The 18,440-nt window shown below is 39.8% G+C and overlaps 1 protein-coding gene across 1 annotated transcript; it reads left to right on the top strand.

Moving 5' to 3' along the window:
• Positions 1-2,574: 2,574 nt before the first annotated feature.
• On the top strand, positions 2,575-4,096 carry LOC134489272 (protein BTG1-like). Its single transcript, XM_063291862.1, has 2 exons — positions 2,575-2,902; positions 3,455-4,096. Exons 1-2 carry the CDS (start codon positions 2,785-2,787, stop codon positions 3,805-3,807), a joined length of 471 nt encoding a protein of 156 aa, XP_063147932.1. The 5' UTR covers positions 2,575-2,784; the 3' UTR covers positions 3,808-4,096.
• Positions 4,097-18,440: the final 14,344 nt, after the last annotated feature.

The raw sequence follows: 18,440 nt of genomic DNA, 5'->3' as shown, positions 1-18,440 counted from the left end.
AAAGGGTCAGACATGACTCGGTGCTTGCACAGGGGACCTTTCACTTTTCACCTCACACTGTAGGTAAAAATCTAGTTAATATTTTGAGATAAGCTGAGATTGTCCAGGTGCTGTCACCCACCTGGGCATCAGCCTCAAGCACCCACCACATAGGTCTCATAAACATTCTGAAAAAAAAAAAAGAATGGGAAATGAGGGTAGTGGTGGTGGTGAACATCGACATCCATTTGTCTTTTGGTAACTTGATGTTTTGTGATTAGCTATCACCACCGTGTCAGCCATTCTGTGAAAAAATGGGGCTCTCTAAGGCAGTCATTTTGTAAGAATGCTCAGGTTTTAAGCTTTTCAAATTGAGTGACTGATCTAAAAAGATTGCTTTCCCAGACATAAACGAAAAACATTTATTTGGGAAACTTGCCTAATATTGACAAACCACTGTATAGAAATATATACTGTATATTTCTCACATACACTAGCAAAAGCCCACTTAATTCCCTATAGTTAAGTGCCTAAAGGAGAATGACTGAACTCTCCCTTTAGCCCTCTATCTTAATCTAGGACAACAGATAATTGTCTAGATCTGGTGCCTATGTGCAGTAGGAAACAAAGATAACAAATGATTAACTTTCTAATGACAACAATAGAAAACACTCATACTCCCCAGGCCATGAATGTACTGCTATGCTGCTGTTCAAAGTATAAGCATAAATGTGGAAAATAAGCCTATGCCCAACCAGACAGTAGATAGCACAAAGGTGAGGAATACGTGGCCTTCTAGATACTGCTTTACAAACCAGCCACCAACCAACATGACCAAAAGTGAGGGATGAGGAGAACTGTAATTCAATATCAGGATTGCCACAAATAAGCCACTCCTGACAACAGAGGCTTTGATCTTTAGAGGAAGGATACTTAAAACCACTGGATGACTGCTGGCCTTTCCCAATAGCACATCTTGCTGAATGAAGTAGTTTTGGTTTTACGCAACATGGCCCTTATATTCTCAGATATCAGAAAAGGATTTGATTAAACACTTGAAACAATGATACAGCTTGGTAAAAACTTTTTATCTGAGAAGTGAAACCTGCCATTTCATATTTCATTCAAATCTCAGTTCTGCACAACATATAGGGCCATACAGAAGTGAAGTTCCCTGGATAATATTTCTTCCCTTTCTCAGTCCCTTAGCATTTTATCATTTATTTACATGCATTAAAAGCCTTGGTCTTTCAAGAGCCACAGCCTTGCATGAAATTGTGCAAAGTTCTTATGCAACATCAAAATAAGAGCCCCACAAAAGTGCTATACAACTGATATTAATGCAAGGCATATTTTTGAATCTCACCTCCTTTGATCCCCTTTGGAATAGGAGATGATGTACAGCAGCCCAAATAAAGTTGCTACCCTTGATAAAAGCATGTGTATACCTAGCTTCCTTATACTACACAGCAGCAACATACAACTAGTTTATTGGTAGTATAAACCAAAGGACTGCACAATAATGTTACTCCGAAAATACTCAGTACATTTTCTGAGTGGTCAATGTGACAACAAACCTTGGAAAAATTTACAGATCTATTATTCTATTTGAGGATAAGATTATCTTCCCTAATGCCACTGAACCTTTGATTCAAAAGTTTATATGACCAATAATCTGGATACTGATAGAAACTTTTGGATTTTCAAGATGCACTGCTGTCCTAGTGACAGTAGTGGCAACCAGGCTAAGAAATGTATCACTGTAGATTATATTAGATTTATTTATTAAATTATATCCTGCCTTTTGTACAGGAGCTCCAGGAAATAGTGTTCCTCCTATTTTTTCCCACAACAACAATCCTGTGAGGTAGGTTGGGCTGAGATGTACTAGCCCAAAGTCATCCAGCGAGCTTCCGTGGCTGAAGATGAATTAGAACTTTAGTCTCCTTGCTTCTAGTCCAATACCTTAACTCCTTCACCGCACTGTTGGATTTTTACTCCGCCTTTCCGCTAGATGTTCAGGGTGGAATATCTGGCGCAGTAGTCCTGTGACACATCCAGTTCTCACCACATATTTCAACTACATGGTCAGCACCCGATTGCACCACCTGGCTACAACTTCCCAGGTGAGCAAACTCCTACCCCACTTCCTGTGTACTTGTGCGAAAACACATCACGCACTTTTATAATGAACTCCGGGCTGCTCCGCCGGCGAGAAGACGTAATGCTCCCCCTCCTCCGCTCAGCAGCCTGTAAACATCTCCGCCTCCGAACGCTCCCACTTTCCGCGCAGAGGAAACAGGCCGTCCTCTGCTCCAGCACCTCCCTCCCGCGCTGACGCAGAGACCAAACAATCAGTTAGAGCCCCCCTCTAACTTTCCGCGCGGGGATAATAGGAGATAGTGGCTTCCTTTTTCGTGACCCGGCCAATCACGAGACGGTGTGTCATTTCTCACCCAATCGGGAGAGGCGGTTTGGCGTCCGCCAGACGGAACCTCAGTTTCTGTGATGTAGCCGCTTGCCTTCACCTTCATTGGTTGCTGCTGGTCACGCCCCCCGTGTGTGGAGGCGGAGGGGACAGCCGCCCGTCGTCTGTGTCTCCCGATCTGTTTACTCCTCGCGCTCGGCTCCCCAGCGGCGGCTGAGTGGGTGGCGGCGGCGGCGGCTGCAGCAGCTGAGCCGGCGGCGCCGATCGGCAGCTGGGTCACCCCTCCCTTCCCCGCAACATCTGCCGCCTTCGCCGTTCCGACGCAGCCGCGCAGCCCGCAGAGAGAGCGAGAGAGCGAGAGGTGCCTGGGGAGAGCCATGAAGACGGAGATCTCCACGGCCGCGGGCTTCATCACCCGCCTCCTCAGGACGCCCGGCGGCATCGGCGACGAGGAGCTGCGTTGCTTCAGCGAGTCCCTCCAGGAGGCACTCCGAGGTGAGGCGGCGACGAGAGACGCCCGTCCCCCTCTCCGTCTCTGCCTCCGCCGCCGCCGCCGGGACGAGCAAGCCAGAGTCCGGCGCCCCTCAGCCGCCTGGCAGCGTTGCGCGGCAGCCCGCGCCGCCTCCTGCCCAAAGAGGACGTCCGTCCGTCCCGTCCGCGGCGCGACAGCTGCCTCCCGCGGCGCCTGTGCCGGGCTCCCAAGTTCCCCGAGTCTCGCCACCTCCCGCCCCCCGCCGGGCAGCCCTTCCCGGCCCTCGCGTCTCTCGCCCTTTCCCGGTCGGCGCCTCTGCGCCCCTGGAGCAGCTTCGGGCTCCCGCCGCGCTCGGCCGCCCCAGCCCACCCACCGCTGGCCGGCGGGACCCTGCTGCTCGGCGTCGGACTTGGCCGAACGGTCAACGGGGGGCCGTTCTCCTTGCAGCCCTCGCCACGTCCCTGCTTGCGGTCCCCGGCCGGGGGGGAGCCTGGTCCGGCTCGTTCTGGAGTGTCCGAGGGCCGGCTGTGCAGGCTGTAACCCTTCTCCCGTTTTTCCTTTGTTCCTGTTTGCAGACCATTATAAGCACCACTGGTTCCCCCTGATGCCCTCCAAAGGCTCTGGGTACCGCTGCATTAGGATCAATCACAAGATGGACCCCTTGATAGGCAAGGCAGCAGGCATGATTGGACTCAGCCACGAGAGACTCTTCCAGCTCCTGCCCAGCGAACTAACTCTCTGGGTAGACCCGTTTGAGGTGTCCTATCGTATAGGAGAAGATGGGTCTATCTGCGTCCTCTATGAAGGCCCTGAGCCAGCCATGAAGAATGCCAAAGCTCTGGAGAGCAGAAGCAGCTGTAAAGAGGAGTGGAGAATTGGCAGAGCCAGCCCTTCCAAGAACTACAACATGATGACAGTTTCCAGTTAAAAAAAAATAACATTCCCTGTACAATGATGTATGTATGTATCCCACTTTGATAATGAAGTTAGATGATGTAATTGATATGTTGATTTTCACCCCATAGTCATTAAAGTTGTAGTAGTACTGCCAAACTCTTTGTTTTGTGGCCAAGGGCTAATGTATAAAAACAGTTCTTTTACATGTTTTCTGGATTGTATACTGTAAATGAAATTGTACAGTCAATGCAATTGTTTTACAGATTTATATTTTGGAAAAAAATCCTTGGCTATTTGTAATAAAAATGAAATTAATTTCATTTATTTTTTATTTTTATAATGACTTTTACTTTACAATAGTGTTCCTCCATCATCACTGCACTTCTTGAGCAATAACTTAGTGGTGGACATAAGAAAGAAAACAGATGGGGAGGTAGGTGGGCATTAGAGACACTAATCAACAGGAGTTTTTAAATTTACCCAATAACTTGGCTGTACAGACCATTCTGGGATGTAAACACTGCTGTGCAAAACAAGTATGATTTGATTAAACCACATACCCAGAATACTTTTTAAAGTTCCCCCAAAGTTGTCAAGCATGGAATTTGAAAATTGTAGAAATTTGCTCAATGGTTTATTCCTGCCTCTTCAGTCAAATATCTTTTTAACATAGCTTTATACTAAAAAATATCCAATACATATTTGTTAAATTTAACAATTATTCAAGCCTTCAGAATATAATTGTGAATGCTTTCTTGGGAATAAATAATCTGTTTTGATCCAAAACGTCTAATTTGGATTTATTTGTTAAACATATCTCTATCCAAAAGACTCAGCAGCTTACATGAATAGAATTATGTTCCATTCATGTCAGAAGTATTTATTTAAAAATGTAGTTATGATTTCAGTTAAGATAATGTCAATTTGATGACACATTTTAATCAATATTTAAATCTATTCTCTCTGTCTCTGGGATATTTAAAATGTTTGCTACTGATGTATTCAAAATTAAATTTAAAAACAGCCTCACACAGTGTTTTAGAATCCAAAAAGCTATAAAAAAAACTCCTAACGTAGAGTTCTGATTTGTACATAATGAATGAGAGCATTGTAGGTTCTTAACCTCTCTAACGTATCTTACTAAATGTCACAATAACAAGGCAAAAGGAGTTAAGGGACAAGTCTGGACAGATTCAAAGTGACGCATAGAATGGATTGAAAGAGTGGGATCACAATTGTTTTAAAATTCAGTATAAATACAACTTATGCTTACAATAGAGATTTCTAGTAAAAACAGTTTAATAAGCTGCATAACATTTTAAAATATATCATGAAATTTTAATATATTTTTATTTATTTATTTATTTATCTAATTTATCCCCGCCCATCTCCTCCGGTCGGAAGACTCTGGGCAGTTTACAACAATCGATCAAAAACCATAACCATAAATACGCAGAATAAAATACAATAATAAATAATATAAATAGAGGTAAAAATAAAAATATATTGAGAACATAGTCTGCTTTTGAAAGCAGCTGTTTAATTTACAGGGAATTAACTTGTTTCTCTTTTCTTTTGGTCACTGTAACTCAGGACTATTTTGTACTGCAAATCCTGGTCTTGGGAAATTAAGAAAGTTTTAAGTTTTTGAATAAAAGGGTGTGCCACTGAGTCAGTGTCTACTTTAACCACCACAGAGATAGACCCTCTATAGAATGATCTGGCCCTTCAGGCCCTCCAACAGGGCACTCATCATTGCTGTAGTTGAACTTATCCACCTACATCATACATATAGATCAAGCATAAACAATTATACTTTATATAATTATAATGAAGATGTTGCCTAGCCTGGCAATGAAATGTCTGGCTCAGAGAGCACCAAGGACTCCACAATTATATTTTCAAGGATGAACAGCCATTCCCCAAAATTCTTTGTTTGAAACCCAGAATTAAACAGTCCCAGAGAAAGGTTTTTATATAAAAAGGGAAAAACTAAAACTACTGCTTTTCTGTATTATAAACCAGGTGGGTGGAGATGAATTAAATTGTCAGCATTGTATATTCTTTGTGCTTAGAAGAATACTGCTTTTTCCTTTCCACTTCCTTCTCCTCCCCCTGCAAGCAATTACTGTATATTGTTCCAAAACTGGGAGTTTAGAGAACATGTCTTAGCTACTAAATCATTTAAACTATTAACAAAGATGTTTGGAAGATAAAAGGATATTGTCAACAACATTTGTTTGAATGTCTTGATGTGGGTTCATAGTGTGCCAGTAACATGCATGCCGAAGAGCTCTGTAAATAAACCACGTAAATACACCGAAAACTAGCCTGCTTAGGGGATCGCAGTATTATTGTGCTGGCCATGGAGAAAGGGAACACCTCTCTTCTTGTGTCAAGCTGGAAAATGCAGGCTAGTTGAAAAAAATGGCTTTCTGTTTGTCAAGCTGAGGGAGGAAGATGCATAGGTCCATTAATTTCTCCCTTGCCAGCCAGCCTGGTTTTCATACTAGCTATGGAGGACACTTGGAACAATCTTCAGTTCACACAGTGAAATGCAGTTCCTAGCCACCCATAGGCTACCAGGTGAGTTGTTTAATACAAATCTATGAGATTTGATATGCCAATCCTATATATACTAGGGAATTCTGGTTCTGTTGACTTTTTTACTAACCTATGTCATAAAACTTAATTTTATTTGATTTCTAAGATACAATTTCTGAGCCACAGTCTATTGTCATTCATACTGATACGGAATTCTGCATATTTAAAATGCCATTTGACCCCTTATATGTGTAATACAGAACTGGAAAGTACCTGTCCTGCAGCATGTTTGCTGACCTACCTCTCAGTCGCCCCTCTTGAACTATACATCTACTTCTGAACAAACCTGGATGTACAGGTTTCTCTTATCAATTATATGGTGCAAAAGTTATTTTGCCACTGTAATTTCACATGTAACTGCAATAAAAATAGTCTTGGGCATTTGGAGACAGAGATTTAAGTAATGTATTACTGCTGAAATGTACTTCAAAAATAAAAAGGCTATTCTGTAAGAAATACATGGCACATTAAATCTATTTCTCATAATTGTGCTTAATGTACGCATGATGTATTTAACATGATGAACATTGGGTGAAAAAGGAAATGGTAGATTGGAGCCTAAAGTATTCTAAATATGTTGCTTGGAGTTCAACTTTCCTCTTTTCTGTCATGCTCCACATGCCCCAAATGAATGTCACAGTGAGCAGGAAAAGAACCATAAAAGGTTGTATCCTGTAGTGTAAAACCTACATTCGGAACTGGAGGCTATGTTCATTTTAATGGGCTTTTTGAAAGTATGAGAAAAAGAAGAAACCTCAAGTAAGAGGCAGTGATGCATCGTTGAGCCCAAAGGTGAAAAAAAGGTATACCTGGAAGCAAAATGCATTCATATAAAGAAACATACTTGATTATTTTGTATCCTTCCCCATCAGGTATTCCCAGCGTGGTTGATAACAAATTAAAATCACACTCTAAATTGTATCTATATCAAAACTATAATTAAAAATACAAACAGTAAATGTAACCATCAAGCAAATTCATTAAAAATTACCACATAATATTAAAAGGCCTGGGACAATAAAAAGCTTTTGGCTTGGTGGTAGAAAAACAGCACAGCAAGCACCAGAGCATGCTTCATGGGGATTGACATGCCAAGATCTGTGTGCGAGGGGAGTGAATGGCCACTCCTTGGCAGAGAGGGCACATGCAGCGGGGCCTAAAGCAGTGTTTTTCAACCTTGGCAACTTTAAGATGTGCCGACTTTAACTCCCAGAATTCCCCAGCCATCATTCTGGAAGTTAAAGTCCACACATCTAAAAGTTGTCAAGGTTAAAAACACTGACCTAAAGGGAAGGAAGCTGGTTCTCCCCAGCCATGGAGCGCTGGCTAGTTAATACCTGCACCTTAAATTAGAATTGGGAATGAATAGGAACCAGTGACTTGTCTAGAACTGGCATAACACAACCATGCCTGTTAGCCCCACAAGGTAGGCCAGACCTGAAAATCAACCCCACAGGAAGATTAGAATTCTCCTTTATTGAGATTGGCAGTAATAACAAAATCTTGCAAGTCTGAAGGTGCTTTTCTCCCCTTCCTGTTAAAGCCAGGAAGTCAGGGAGAGGCCAGCCTGAGTCTCTCCTTAATAGTATCTCTGTTCTCAGAACTTAGGGTACGTTTCTGTCCTTTTCGCTTACATAAAGGTATTTTGGTATTTGCTTCAAGGCCACCTCCCTGGCTCTCTACAATGCCCAGGGCAATACCCTTGTTGCACCATTTTGTACAAAAATGTCTAGGCCATTTTCAAGAACAGCTCCAGCATAATATAAAACTTATGTTGATAAGCAGATAAGATTATATAAATGTCAAGGTTTTTATAAGATTTACATAAAGGAAGCTTAACTAACAAAAATAAAATAAAAGTATTTGTGAGTGTCACGATACTGTCAGAGATTATGTGCCATTATTCAGGTTAGCTGCCCTTTATCAGTTTTAAATGGCTAAACATTACACAGTAAAATGTTCCCTGAATAGAAACCTAGAAGAGGAAAATTCAAAGAGTGGGGGACTCTGCATTCAATAAAAGACTGATATATATATATACATACATACATACATACATATACATACATACACATACATACATACATACATATATACATACATACATATACACACACACACACATACATACACACACACATACACACACACACACATAGACTATACACATACATACATACATACACACACAAACATACATACCACATTATAAATAATTTCAGGATAGTTTTTAATGTACTTGGTAGAACTCCGTGGAAAATAATTCTATTGATAAAAAAACAAATGTACTCCTACATGAAAAATTACAGGATTTCTCTCCATACTGTAGTATTTTGTTTTGTGGAAATAAGTTTATCTCTGCATTATTCCTCCTATGGCAGTTCATGGCTATCTGACCCGTTTTCCTCCTTCCCATGCTATTGTTCTACAAAATAAGTAGCTGAAAATTACTAGAGACTTCCACCTCCATTCATCCCCAGTTTGAAGAGTAACTTGAGAAATCTCGTCACTAATGGGTTTTTCCTGGAGTATGGAGGTCACCTTAGACTTCTGAGTCATCATTAGAATCCACAGCCGTTGCAGTTGGAGGTCTGATTGGTTAGAATATGGATTTTTCTTTTCCTGTGATGGTAACAAGAGGCAGCCCAGTTGGTTCCCTATTAATGACAAAGTGTTAAGACCCTTTCCCTCCATTATATCTTCAGTTTCCCCTCCACTGCTGTTTTATAGTTATCCTGTAAAGCAGGCTTTCTCAACCTTTTTGACCCTGGAGGAACCCTTGAAATATTTTTCAGGCCTCCGGGAACCCAATAAATAGGCTCAAATATAGGCCACAAGTTAGAAAATTACTATATTCATTTCCTGTGTAGGCCTGTATATATGCATTAACAGTGTTCTTAAACTAAAAATAAAGAATGAAACTTACCTCTTTAATGTGAAGTTGTCCGAATTTGAAATAATTTTTTAAACAAATCATGATCTCCCAGGGAACCCCTAGTGACCTCTTGCGGAACCCAAGGGTTCCACGGGACTATGGTCGAGAAACCCTGCTGTAAAGTTTCTATCCTATTTGATATTATTTTGTCACCAAAGGTAAGTTGTGGATAGTTTAATTTATGATAAGTGGTTCCTTGCCTGAAAAACAACTTAAACATGCATTCAATAAATAGCCAACCAATGCTTTAATCAGCCTTGCCCAATCTGGCTTTCTCCAAATGTATTAGGACTGCACAAATGGGGATGCTGTGAGATGCTATCCCCAAACAACTGCAGGGTGTCATATATGGAAAGGGTAGTTAAAGGAATCCTTAAGTGCAAGAACTGAGAACTTTCTTAGTATGAAAATGGCAATTTGGGGATTCTTCAAATGTACATGCAGATAAAAACCTAAGAGTCTTGCTGGATCTGACCATCTAGTACAGCATTCCAACGGAATGACTGCAAAACTACTGATATCACATACTTGGTAAAGCTAGAATGATCAGACCTTTGTTGCAAAAAGTTGGTCAGTCAATGGCTAGCATAGATTACATGTTTCTGTGCCTCCTTGTTGCCATCTAGTGTTCAACCGGTTTTTTGTAGTTCTAGCAGCTACACTTGGTTACTTCATAATTTCATCTCATTGTTGTCACTTTATTCTGTCACTTTACACGGCATCAGAAAGTTTGTAGGTATATGAATACGTTAATGAAAAGCCAATTCTGGGGTATATTGCCAGGGGAAATAATTAAAATCAAAAAATTCAATTGGACACTAAGGGACAAAAATTCACTTGGACACTAAGAGACAAAAATTAAATTAAATGAAAAGTATCAACAGCAGTGGACTATAAACACATTCCTGAGGCTTTCTGTTAGGACCTTGCAGTATAATTTTTGAGTGTGGAAAAAAAATCTTACTGATTTGGGATTATTTTTTTCCACTACAACCAGAAGACTAAAGGGGAGGGAGGTTAGAAGCTATAAATGAATACAACAAATGCCTCAAACACCTAAAAGTGTCTTTTTTGAAGGGTCATAACCCGTCTTGCAAAAGATAACACTTTAGAATATCTGACTCATATAAAGGAAGCGTGTAAGTGGTACTGCCTTGGCAGTACATGTGTGGAAACTTCCCTGATATGAAGCTTCCCCTGAGGTTCTGTCGCAACTTGTTGGCATCAGTGAAGGGGACATTTAGAATAGATTTTTGCTATTGCTGCTTTTGTTTATTTCCTCCTCTTCTTTCCATCACATTACAGTTTCTATGATTGGGATATTTTCCTACCATGAAGCTTACTACATGGAGGAGAATTCTCTTACTTTCAGGAGGTTCTTTGCCCAGCTCTCCTAGTATACTAGTTATGGCTCTACCTGAAGCAGGAAGGCCTTGCTACAGTGACTCATGTCTGGACTATTGCAGTGCACTGTACATGGGACTGTCTTTGAAGATGCAACTGGTCCAGGATGCGTTGGCCCATGTCTTGGTGGGTGATTGATACTATGACCTTGTGACAGTAATTCTGCAGTCTCCCCACTGGTTGCCAATAGATTTTCAGGTACAATTCAAAGTACTGGTTTTAATCTATGTGACTTGGCACTTGGGCATCTCTGGGACTACCTCTTCTAGCCAAATTTGAGCTATCCAAGGTCTCTCTCCTGGGAGAAACTCTTAGTAGTGCTCCATTTCAGCAGGTAAGGGGGCTGAGGCCTAAAGGCACTGTCTCTGTGTGATGGCTCCAGACCTTTGGAATTGCATCCTGTTGTACCCAAAATTGGGCTCATTATTAATAGCCTTCTGGAAGCTAATTAAAACTGAGTTATTCTGGAGGGATTAGGAGTGAATTGTGACAGCATTACGGATATATTATGATACTTTAGTGTTAATTTAACTTAATTTGAACTTCAATTTCTTGTGAAGATGTTATTGTATTTTATAATTGTTATGAACCAAGAGTCACAAAATAAGGTGGCATAATAATTAAGTGATCATACATTTCCATACTTGTGAGGAGTGATATGAGTCATTGTCCAGTATCTCTAGAAAATATCAGTGATATTAGTGAGAAAAGCAGAGGCATACTGTGAATCAGATGTTATGTGTTACTTAACATTTTTTTTTAAACTGAAGGGAAACAAAAAAAATCATGGTTGGACAGGGAGAAGGGAAAAAGATGTTTCTGGCCAAATGCCCCATCTTCAGTGAGCAAGTGCAGTATTAAGATTCAGGAAGTTTTGGCAAACTAAATACTTCATTTATGCCAAGTGCATAAGATCTCCTTTGCACCAAGGCAAAATAATAATAATAATAATAATAATAATAATAATAATAATAATAATAATAATTGCCAGTCTCACTTTGAAAATATAAAAGCAAGCAAGTGCTTGCTTCATTTAACACATTTTAGCCTGGGAAAATCACTGTGAAATTGAAAAGCTAGCTCATTGTTTTCTGACTTTCAGCTCCTCCTAAGCTATTTTTTTCTTCTCAGCAAACCAAAATAACTTCCCATATTTAATCCATCTGTTAAAAGTATGGCCGGAAAATTCCTTCCTTCCTTCCTTCCTCATTAAAATTATACCAAAACTTGCCCACAAATGGTGTTACAAATACATCTGCATAAAGCACATAATCTTCCCTGCAATTTAAACAACACTCTGGATCACATCCTTAAGAGATAACAGTATACATTTATCATGAATTTGTACACTTATAGTGAAACTATAGTCTGTAATTCTAATGCAGCTATAAGAACAGTCCATCCATCTTGCAAGCCTCAGGTGAAGTACAAGTCCTTCACCTACTCCGCCCCTTCATGCAGGAGACCATGCAGGGGATAACAGGATCTTCTTCCCTGTTGTTTGCTGCTTAGAGCAGCGGTGTTCAGCATCTGATCAGCTGCTAATCAGACACAAGGGCCTTTGCCTCTCTGAATCTGCAAGTAAAGAGGGGTGAGGAAGTATAGGCAATGCAGCTTGCAGGTCAATTTTTCAGAGATGTTATATGCTAGGTACTTCTCTTACTTTATTTTTTCTTAGTTTTTTAAATTAACTAAATAAAAAAGAATTCACAAAATTATAGAAGAAGAAAGAAAAGCTAAAAAGAGAAACAAAAACACGCAGGACCTATATTTACAAATATTACAAATATCAAAAAATTGAAACCATGATTCATTATACATCCAGAGCTAATCTATATTAATCAATTCTGCAAACCACTGAATAGGTGGAGCTGTACTTTTGCCTTTTCAATGCTGAAGAGTAAGTTTTTTGGCTCTAAGTCCATTTTCTTTGTCCAGATGTCAACTCCTATGTGACAGAGATAAACTTCAAAGAAATAGAAACATCTGAAAATATTAAATCTCAAAGTTGAGTTAATGCATATAATTACTTCTTGCCCAAATGGAACAATAAATTTAAATAAAGCATTAATTTCACTGTATCTCCAACAAAATAAATGCAGTGAGGTCCTTTCAAAAATACTATTTCTTGTTGAAAAGGATGTATTCTAAAGACCTATTGTAATTTTTGTTTTTTTAATGATGCCATTTGAAATAAGTTTATCTTGGGTAATATATTCATTTTTATTGTTGCCAGAAGTCCTAGCCAGGAAAGTTTTAAACTTTTTCACGTTTTATTTCTTTCCATCATTTATTGTAATTGTTTTGAAATATGTCTTTACTGTATCCTGTCAAGTAAAGTCCTAAATGTTTCACTGGATCTTTTGTTATATCATAGCCAGTCTCTTTTATTCACAAAATTTTCTTCCTCAAAGGTTAAATGTCTTGCTATTATCTTTGTTTTCTTTTCATTGATTTTGTATCCAGAAAAGCAATCAAAATCTTTATTATTTTCATCAACTGCCATATGGAGTTTCATTGTTTCATATTTGTTAATACTGCATAACATTTCATCTTGTATTTGTATCCCTCCCCTTAAATTTTGATCCCAATTATCTATTTGCTTTTTTGGATTTGTTGGCCAAGACTTCCAGAGCAATTACAAATAGTAAAGGGGCGACCCTTGCCTTGTGCCTTTGCTCACTAAAATTGAAAAGCTTGTGGGGAGTGTTGCATTCACTGTAATCTTTGCTGTTTGCTGTTGATATATGCTTTCCACCCCAAGTTTTGAATTCTTTTCCAGGATTCATTTTAAGACCGCAAATAAAAGGTCCATTCCAAATTGCCTTTTTCCATGTCTAGAAATATTACTGCTGCCTTCTTTTTCTTAATATTGATGCATTCTAGTCCATTTATGATAAAACTGCTGTTATCTTTCGTTATCCTTTTAGGAAATGTCAGATCTGTGTGTATAATTTCACAAATGCACTTGCTCATACATTCAGCTAGTTTAGTGGTATATATCTTGTAATCGGCATTTAGTGAAGAAATTGGTCAGCTATGACTGAGATTTGCTAGGTGCTTCTCAAGTCAGAGCCACTGGTAACATGGCTACTTTCATCTGGCATTAATCTGGTTTTCTGCTGAAAGTTACAAAAAAATACTAGAGGGTCACTATCATAAGTGATTCCTGGTGAAAAATAGGTAGAGAAAAGAAAGAAAAACAGAATAAATTCCCTGTGAAGGCACTGAAAGAACATTGGCATGTCAACATGCAGAAGGTCACCCAGTAGCATAATTTTCTATGATCTACTTGACAGTATGATCATCTGCTATTTGGAAAGTTATTGAATACATGTCTTCATGGCAGCAAGCTGTCTGGTATTATTAGAAACTGGAATCACCTTGCTATTTTAATAAACATGCATATTGTACCCATTCAAAATCAAAGGGTTTAGTTGGCATCAGTAAAATAACTGCAACCCTGCAGCTTATCAAAAGGCTTCCAATATGAAGTTAGTGTGGCCAGAATTTGCAGTCATGCCATTGAAGCCACTATGAAATAAGTCTAAAAGGGAGGGCAGTTTTTTGTTTTTAGAACCGCAGCACTCTGGCATTACTTTTAATGAAAAACAGCACTCAAAAATTGTTAAGAGTATTGGATCCCAATATGAGTCATGCTAAGTGTTGCTTAGTAAGGTTACTGGGACCCCAAAATTAATCAGGGATTCTGAAATCTCCAAAGCGTATGGAGGGGAGAGAGATTTCAAAATCAAACCGATCGCCTCTCCTTGAGCAGCGAGGTCCTGGGCCCTGCAACCTGCTCCCATGCACAGACAGAGTCTTAACCGGTCATAGATTTAGCAGTCACCTAGTCATGATTGGTGATTAAGAATTGAAAGAAGGTGACAAAGGTGTGTGTGGGTACATCTCCGTTCTCATGAGACAAGGTGATGGATCCTGCTCATGTCACCAGTTTGTTTTTTTCTTAATGCCAGCCACACATAACTCAATGGTAAATGGGTGCTAGACAAAAATTCAGCCCTCCCCTCCAAATCAGCACTGCAGACTCAGGTTTGGTGTGGGCATTCTTCCTGGGATTGCTCTGGTGATCTCATTGTTACATGGCATCCATGGTAACTCCGGCAACCTCCAGGCCCAAGAAAGAAAAAGGTAGATGCATTTAGAGCCCCACAATTGCCCATTCTGGCTGGTGTTCGGGATGCAGCCTGTGAGCCAGAGAGCAGGGTTGGGTGTGGCTCACACAAGGGAGCAAAGGAGTTTACAAACCAAAAGCAAGGGCTGGGGCTGAACTGTAAACCCCACAAAGATCCCACTTCCAGAGGGTGGGGCTGCAACATGGAAGAAAGGCGTAGGAGAGAACCCCACTATAGCAGCACTGGCTCTTGTGCCCCACTTTTTCCTACACCCTCTCCCAAGCTGGATGCAGTGACAAGACTCACACCATCTGCTCTCCCCCGTCCCACTCTCCCAGGAGGCTCCTGCAAAAAAAAAGTCTAGCACTGAAAGCAGAAATGTACATAGACTGGGGACTGGTGCCTGTAAAGAGCAGCAGCAAAGAGCAGCAAAAGAAACTTGTGTTGCCAAAATTCAGGTGTCTGTAAAAGAAGGGGCTCTCAAAATTGACCTTCGTGAGGAGGACTGCAAGTGGAGGGAAGAGGAGGACATTATCAGTCCTTCAGGGTAGTCCAGACAGGAAACCAAAACCATGAGTACTAACACTACCTTTATTGTAAAGTTACGGTAACAGAATCTTGCAAATCTGAAAGCACTTCCCCCCCTGCCATTACTTTCTAGGGAACTAGGAAGGCTCCCTTCTGAGATGCTTCCCGCACCCCCATTCCTTCAGTGGGCTGAAATACCTCTTGTCTGACAGTTGCCCTGGATGCAGCTCTTCCTCCTGTCTTCTGAGATTATTCTCATAGCCCATTACAAGCACTGACCATCCTCCAGTGCTCCAACTGGTTAGCCGAGATCTTGGTTTGTCTCAGCATCCTCAAGAATGGAGTATTTCAGTTGTGCTCCATTTGGTCCTTCCTGGATTAGGATCCAGTTTCCATCTGAGCTCATCAAAGTGGCAAATGTACCAGTGGCATAGATACCTCTTAAAATACTTACCAGTCTTTGTTGAAAACTGAAACTAAAGATTTGTCTCTCACAATCCAACTCTACTAAAACAGATTCCTCTAAGGAGAAATACCATGGGCACAACAGGAAGAAACAAAAGGAGTTAGAGTTTCTTAATTGTAATTATTTACGTATATTTACATATTGCTTCATCTGAATCAGAAATTACAACATGTTTCTGTTTGCTCTGTTAAGTCTTGTCCTCCATTTTGGGGCATCCTAGAACACTTCAGGTGGCCATTTAGGGGATGTGCTTGTATTATTTGCTAAATATACTGAATAAAGGGTTTTTGTTTTTAAGAGTGTTATACTTGATTGAAAAAAATAACAAACCCCAACTAAAGATATGAACTGAAATCGCTGGGACTAAGTGATTAAATTTGATATGCAAATTAATTCATAAATATCTTCTTTTGGGACTTTGAAATCTGACAGGACTAATTACATCTATGACTGTGTTCAGTGCCTACTCCCACTATTTTCCCCCAAACTGGTGAAATGGGAGGATGGAGAAAAAGAAAAAAATGTGCTGCCCTCCCTGAGAGAGAAAGAGACAGAGACAGAGAGAGAAGGTGTTGGGTAGGGAATCCCAATCTGAATACTTTGGACAACTAGTTCCTGGTAAATTTTCTTCCTTTTGTGGCTGATTTTGTGACAATGCAACTTTCTCACTCCTGTGCAACTGAATGTTTCAAAATCTCCCAGAAGCCTCCATTTTTAGTTTTGGTTCATCCACATCCTAGAAAAAGCCTAACAGATTACAACAGTCATTGAATCTGCTGATCGTTACGTACTGATTGCACATGATCCAGGAAAGCAAGACCTAGATATATTTGCTTAAGCCTTGCATAAACGGTTCATAAAATGTGGAAAACTTTGGCCTAAACAAACATGAAGGAAATAATCTGAGGCTGCTTCCAAACAGACTGATGTGGAAACTATGTGGTAGTTTCATAAGGTAGAAAAAAAAGAAAGAAGCAACAACATAAAGTGAGAGAAGGCACACAGTGGGACCTGGCCTAAAAATGCAAGTATAATGAGAATATAAAATGAGTAGTTATCATTAAGAAAGGCAGAATAGAACTTTGGAGATAAATATGTGCAACAAAATTATTGTGGCTAAATAAGGTTGGCAGAATTTTCTGAATAATATCTGAGTTTCTCACAACCTCTGTATTTCATGTGGATCTGCGAATGTCAGTAGCAGCACTAAACGTATTATTAAAGCTACCTCATTAGTGTAGCCTAAAGCCTCTTGCGGTTTGCATCCTTCTGTTTTTCCTCTGTTTGTTTTTAATTCAGTGCATCTGTTCATGGACTGATGAAATATTACTGAAAACAGCACGGAGCCCAATTCTGTTCCACAGCTGTTGTGTTGAACGATTGTTCTGTTGAATGGAACTTCCCCCACTTTGTGCTTTGCTAGACTAAATGTAATTGAGGAACTCTACCTATACTTCGCTAGCCCAATGGCCTTAATAAAAGTGCTTATACAAGTGAAACCTTTATTTTGTTTGATTTACTTCTATTTTAGGGTTATCTGAGAAATGTAAATAGTACAGGGGCAATATTCATCATTATGTCAATAAATTTCCACTCATAACAGAACTCTCTCTTCCATCTCGGCAGTTTCAGATCTGCTCTAAAATATTCTCCAACATTTGAGAGCAGATTAGGAGGGCATATGGCAGGCTTCAGAGACAAAATGAATAATTTCTAGCAATGGATAGTAGTCTGTTGGTGAAACATCACCATTTATCTTCTCAGAAGAATGAAACAGAAGATTTCCCTTTCTTCAGTTTCATGAGCAAAAGATAATAATAAAGAGTTCATGTTATATTGCATCTTATTATCCATATGCGTTATTCCATTTTTACATAAAGAAATTATTATTTTCATTTTTTTAACTTAGGTGTCAAGTGATACTGATAATGAGGAATGGGAAAAAATAACTGGCTAATATCACTCATAGCATCAAAGCTGTATGACAATTTTAAGTTATATCTGTGTAATTATATTGGACTTGTACACCGAGTATCATTGCCTTCAGGCCAAAACTCAGTATCATAGGAGTTCAGAACAAAAATAGATTTTGCAAAAAGGAATTCAGTATTTGTTTTATTTTACTTTATGTATTCCCTAGGGCTTATATGCCACACTAGTCTCAAAGACTCTGAGCACATACAGACTTTTTCACAGTAAGGAGTCTGTGAAAAACAAACAGCATGATACAATTAAATTACAAATTCAGTCACTCTGGCGCTCAAGGAACACTCAAAATTACAAACAGAAAAAAAAAAAGCTGTTAACTAGGAGTCTGCTTCTCAAAGCCATTTCATCCCTCAGGGCTCTCTAGAAAAGCAGTCTTAATGGTTTTCCTAAAAATGAAAAGGGCAGAGAGCAGTCTAATTTCAGAGGTCTTCTGTTCCAAAGAAAAAAAAATGATTCTTCTATTATAGAAGATCTATCAATCGATCTGTCTTGGTTTACCTACATCTTCTTTTCACTTAACAATAGTGCTTGTTGACTCTTTCTCCTTCCACAGGAATTTTATGTAGTAACATGAATTGATGCAGTATGCCCTAAACCATATA

This window comes from Candoia aspera, chromosome 2, assembly GCF_035149785.1.
Source record: "Candoia aspera isolate rCanAsp1 chromosome 2, rCanAsp1.hap2, whole genome shotgun sequence".
In the NCBI taxonomy this organism is placed as follows: Eukaryota; Metazoa; Chordata; class Lepidosauria; order Squamata; family Boidae; genus Candoia; species Candoia aspera.
Note: the sequence above shows the minus strand (reverse complement) of the source record. Positions and strands in the feature narration are given on the sequence as shown.

Bases quoted from the DNA above. Each gene is read 5' to 3' on its own strand.
- LOC134489272 (XM_063291862.1), top strand. From the start codon at position 2,785: ATGAAGACGGAGATCTCCACGGCCGCGGGCTTCATCACCCGCCTCCTC. The intron at 2,903-3,454 runs GTGAGGCGGCGA...TCCTGTTTGCAG, and splicing joins CCTCCAGGAGGCACTCCGAG to ACCATTATAAGCACCACTGG.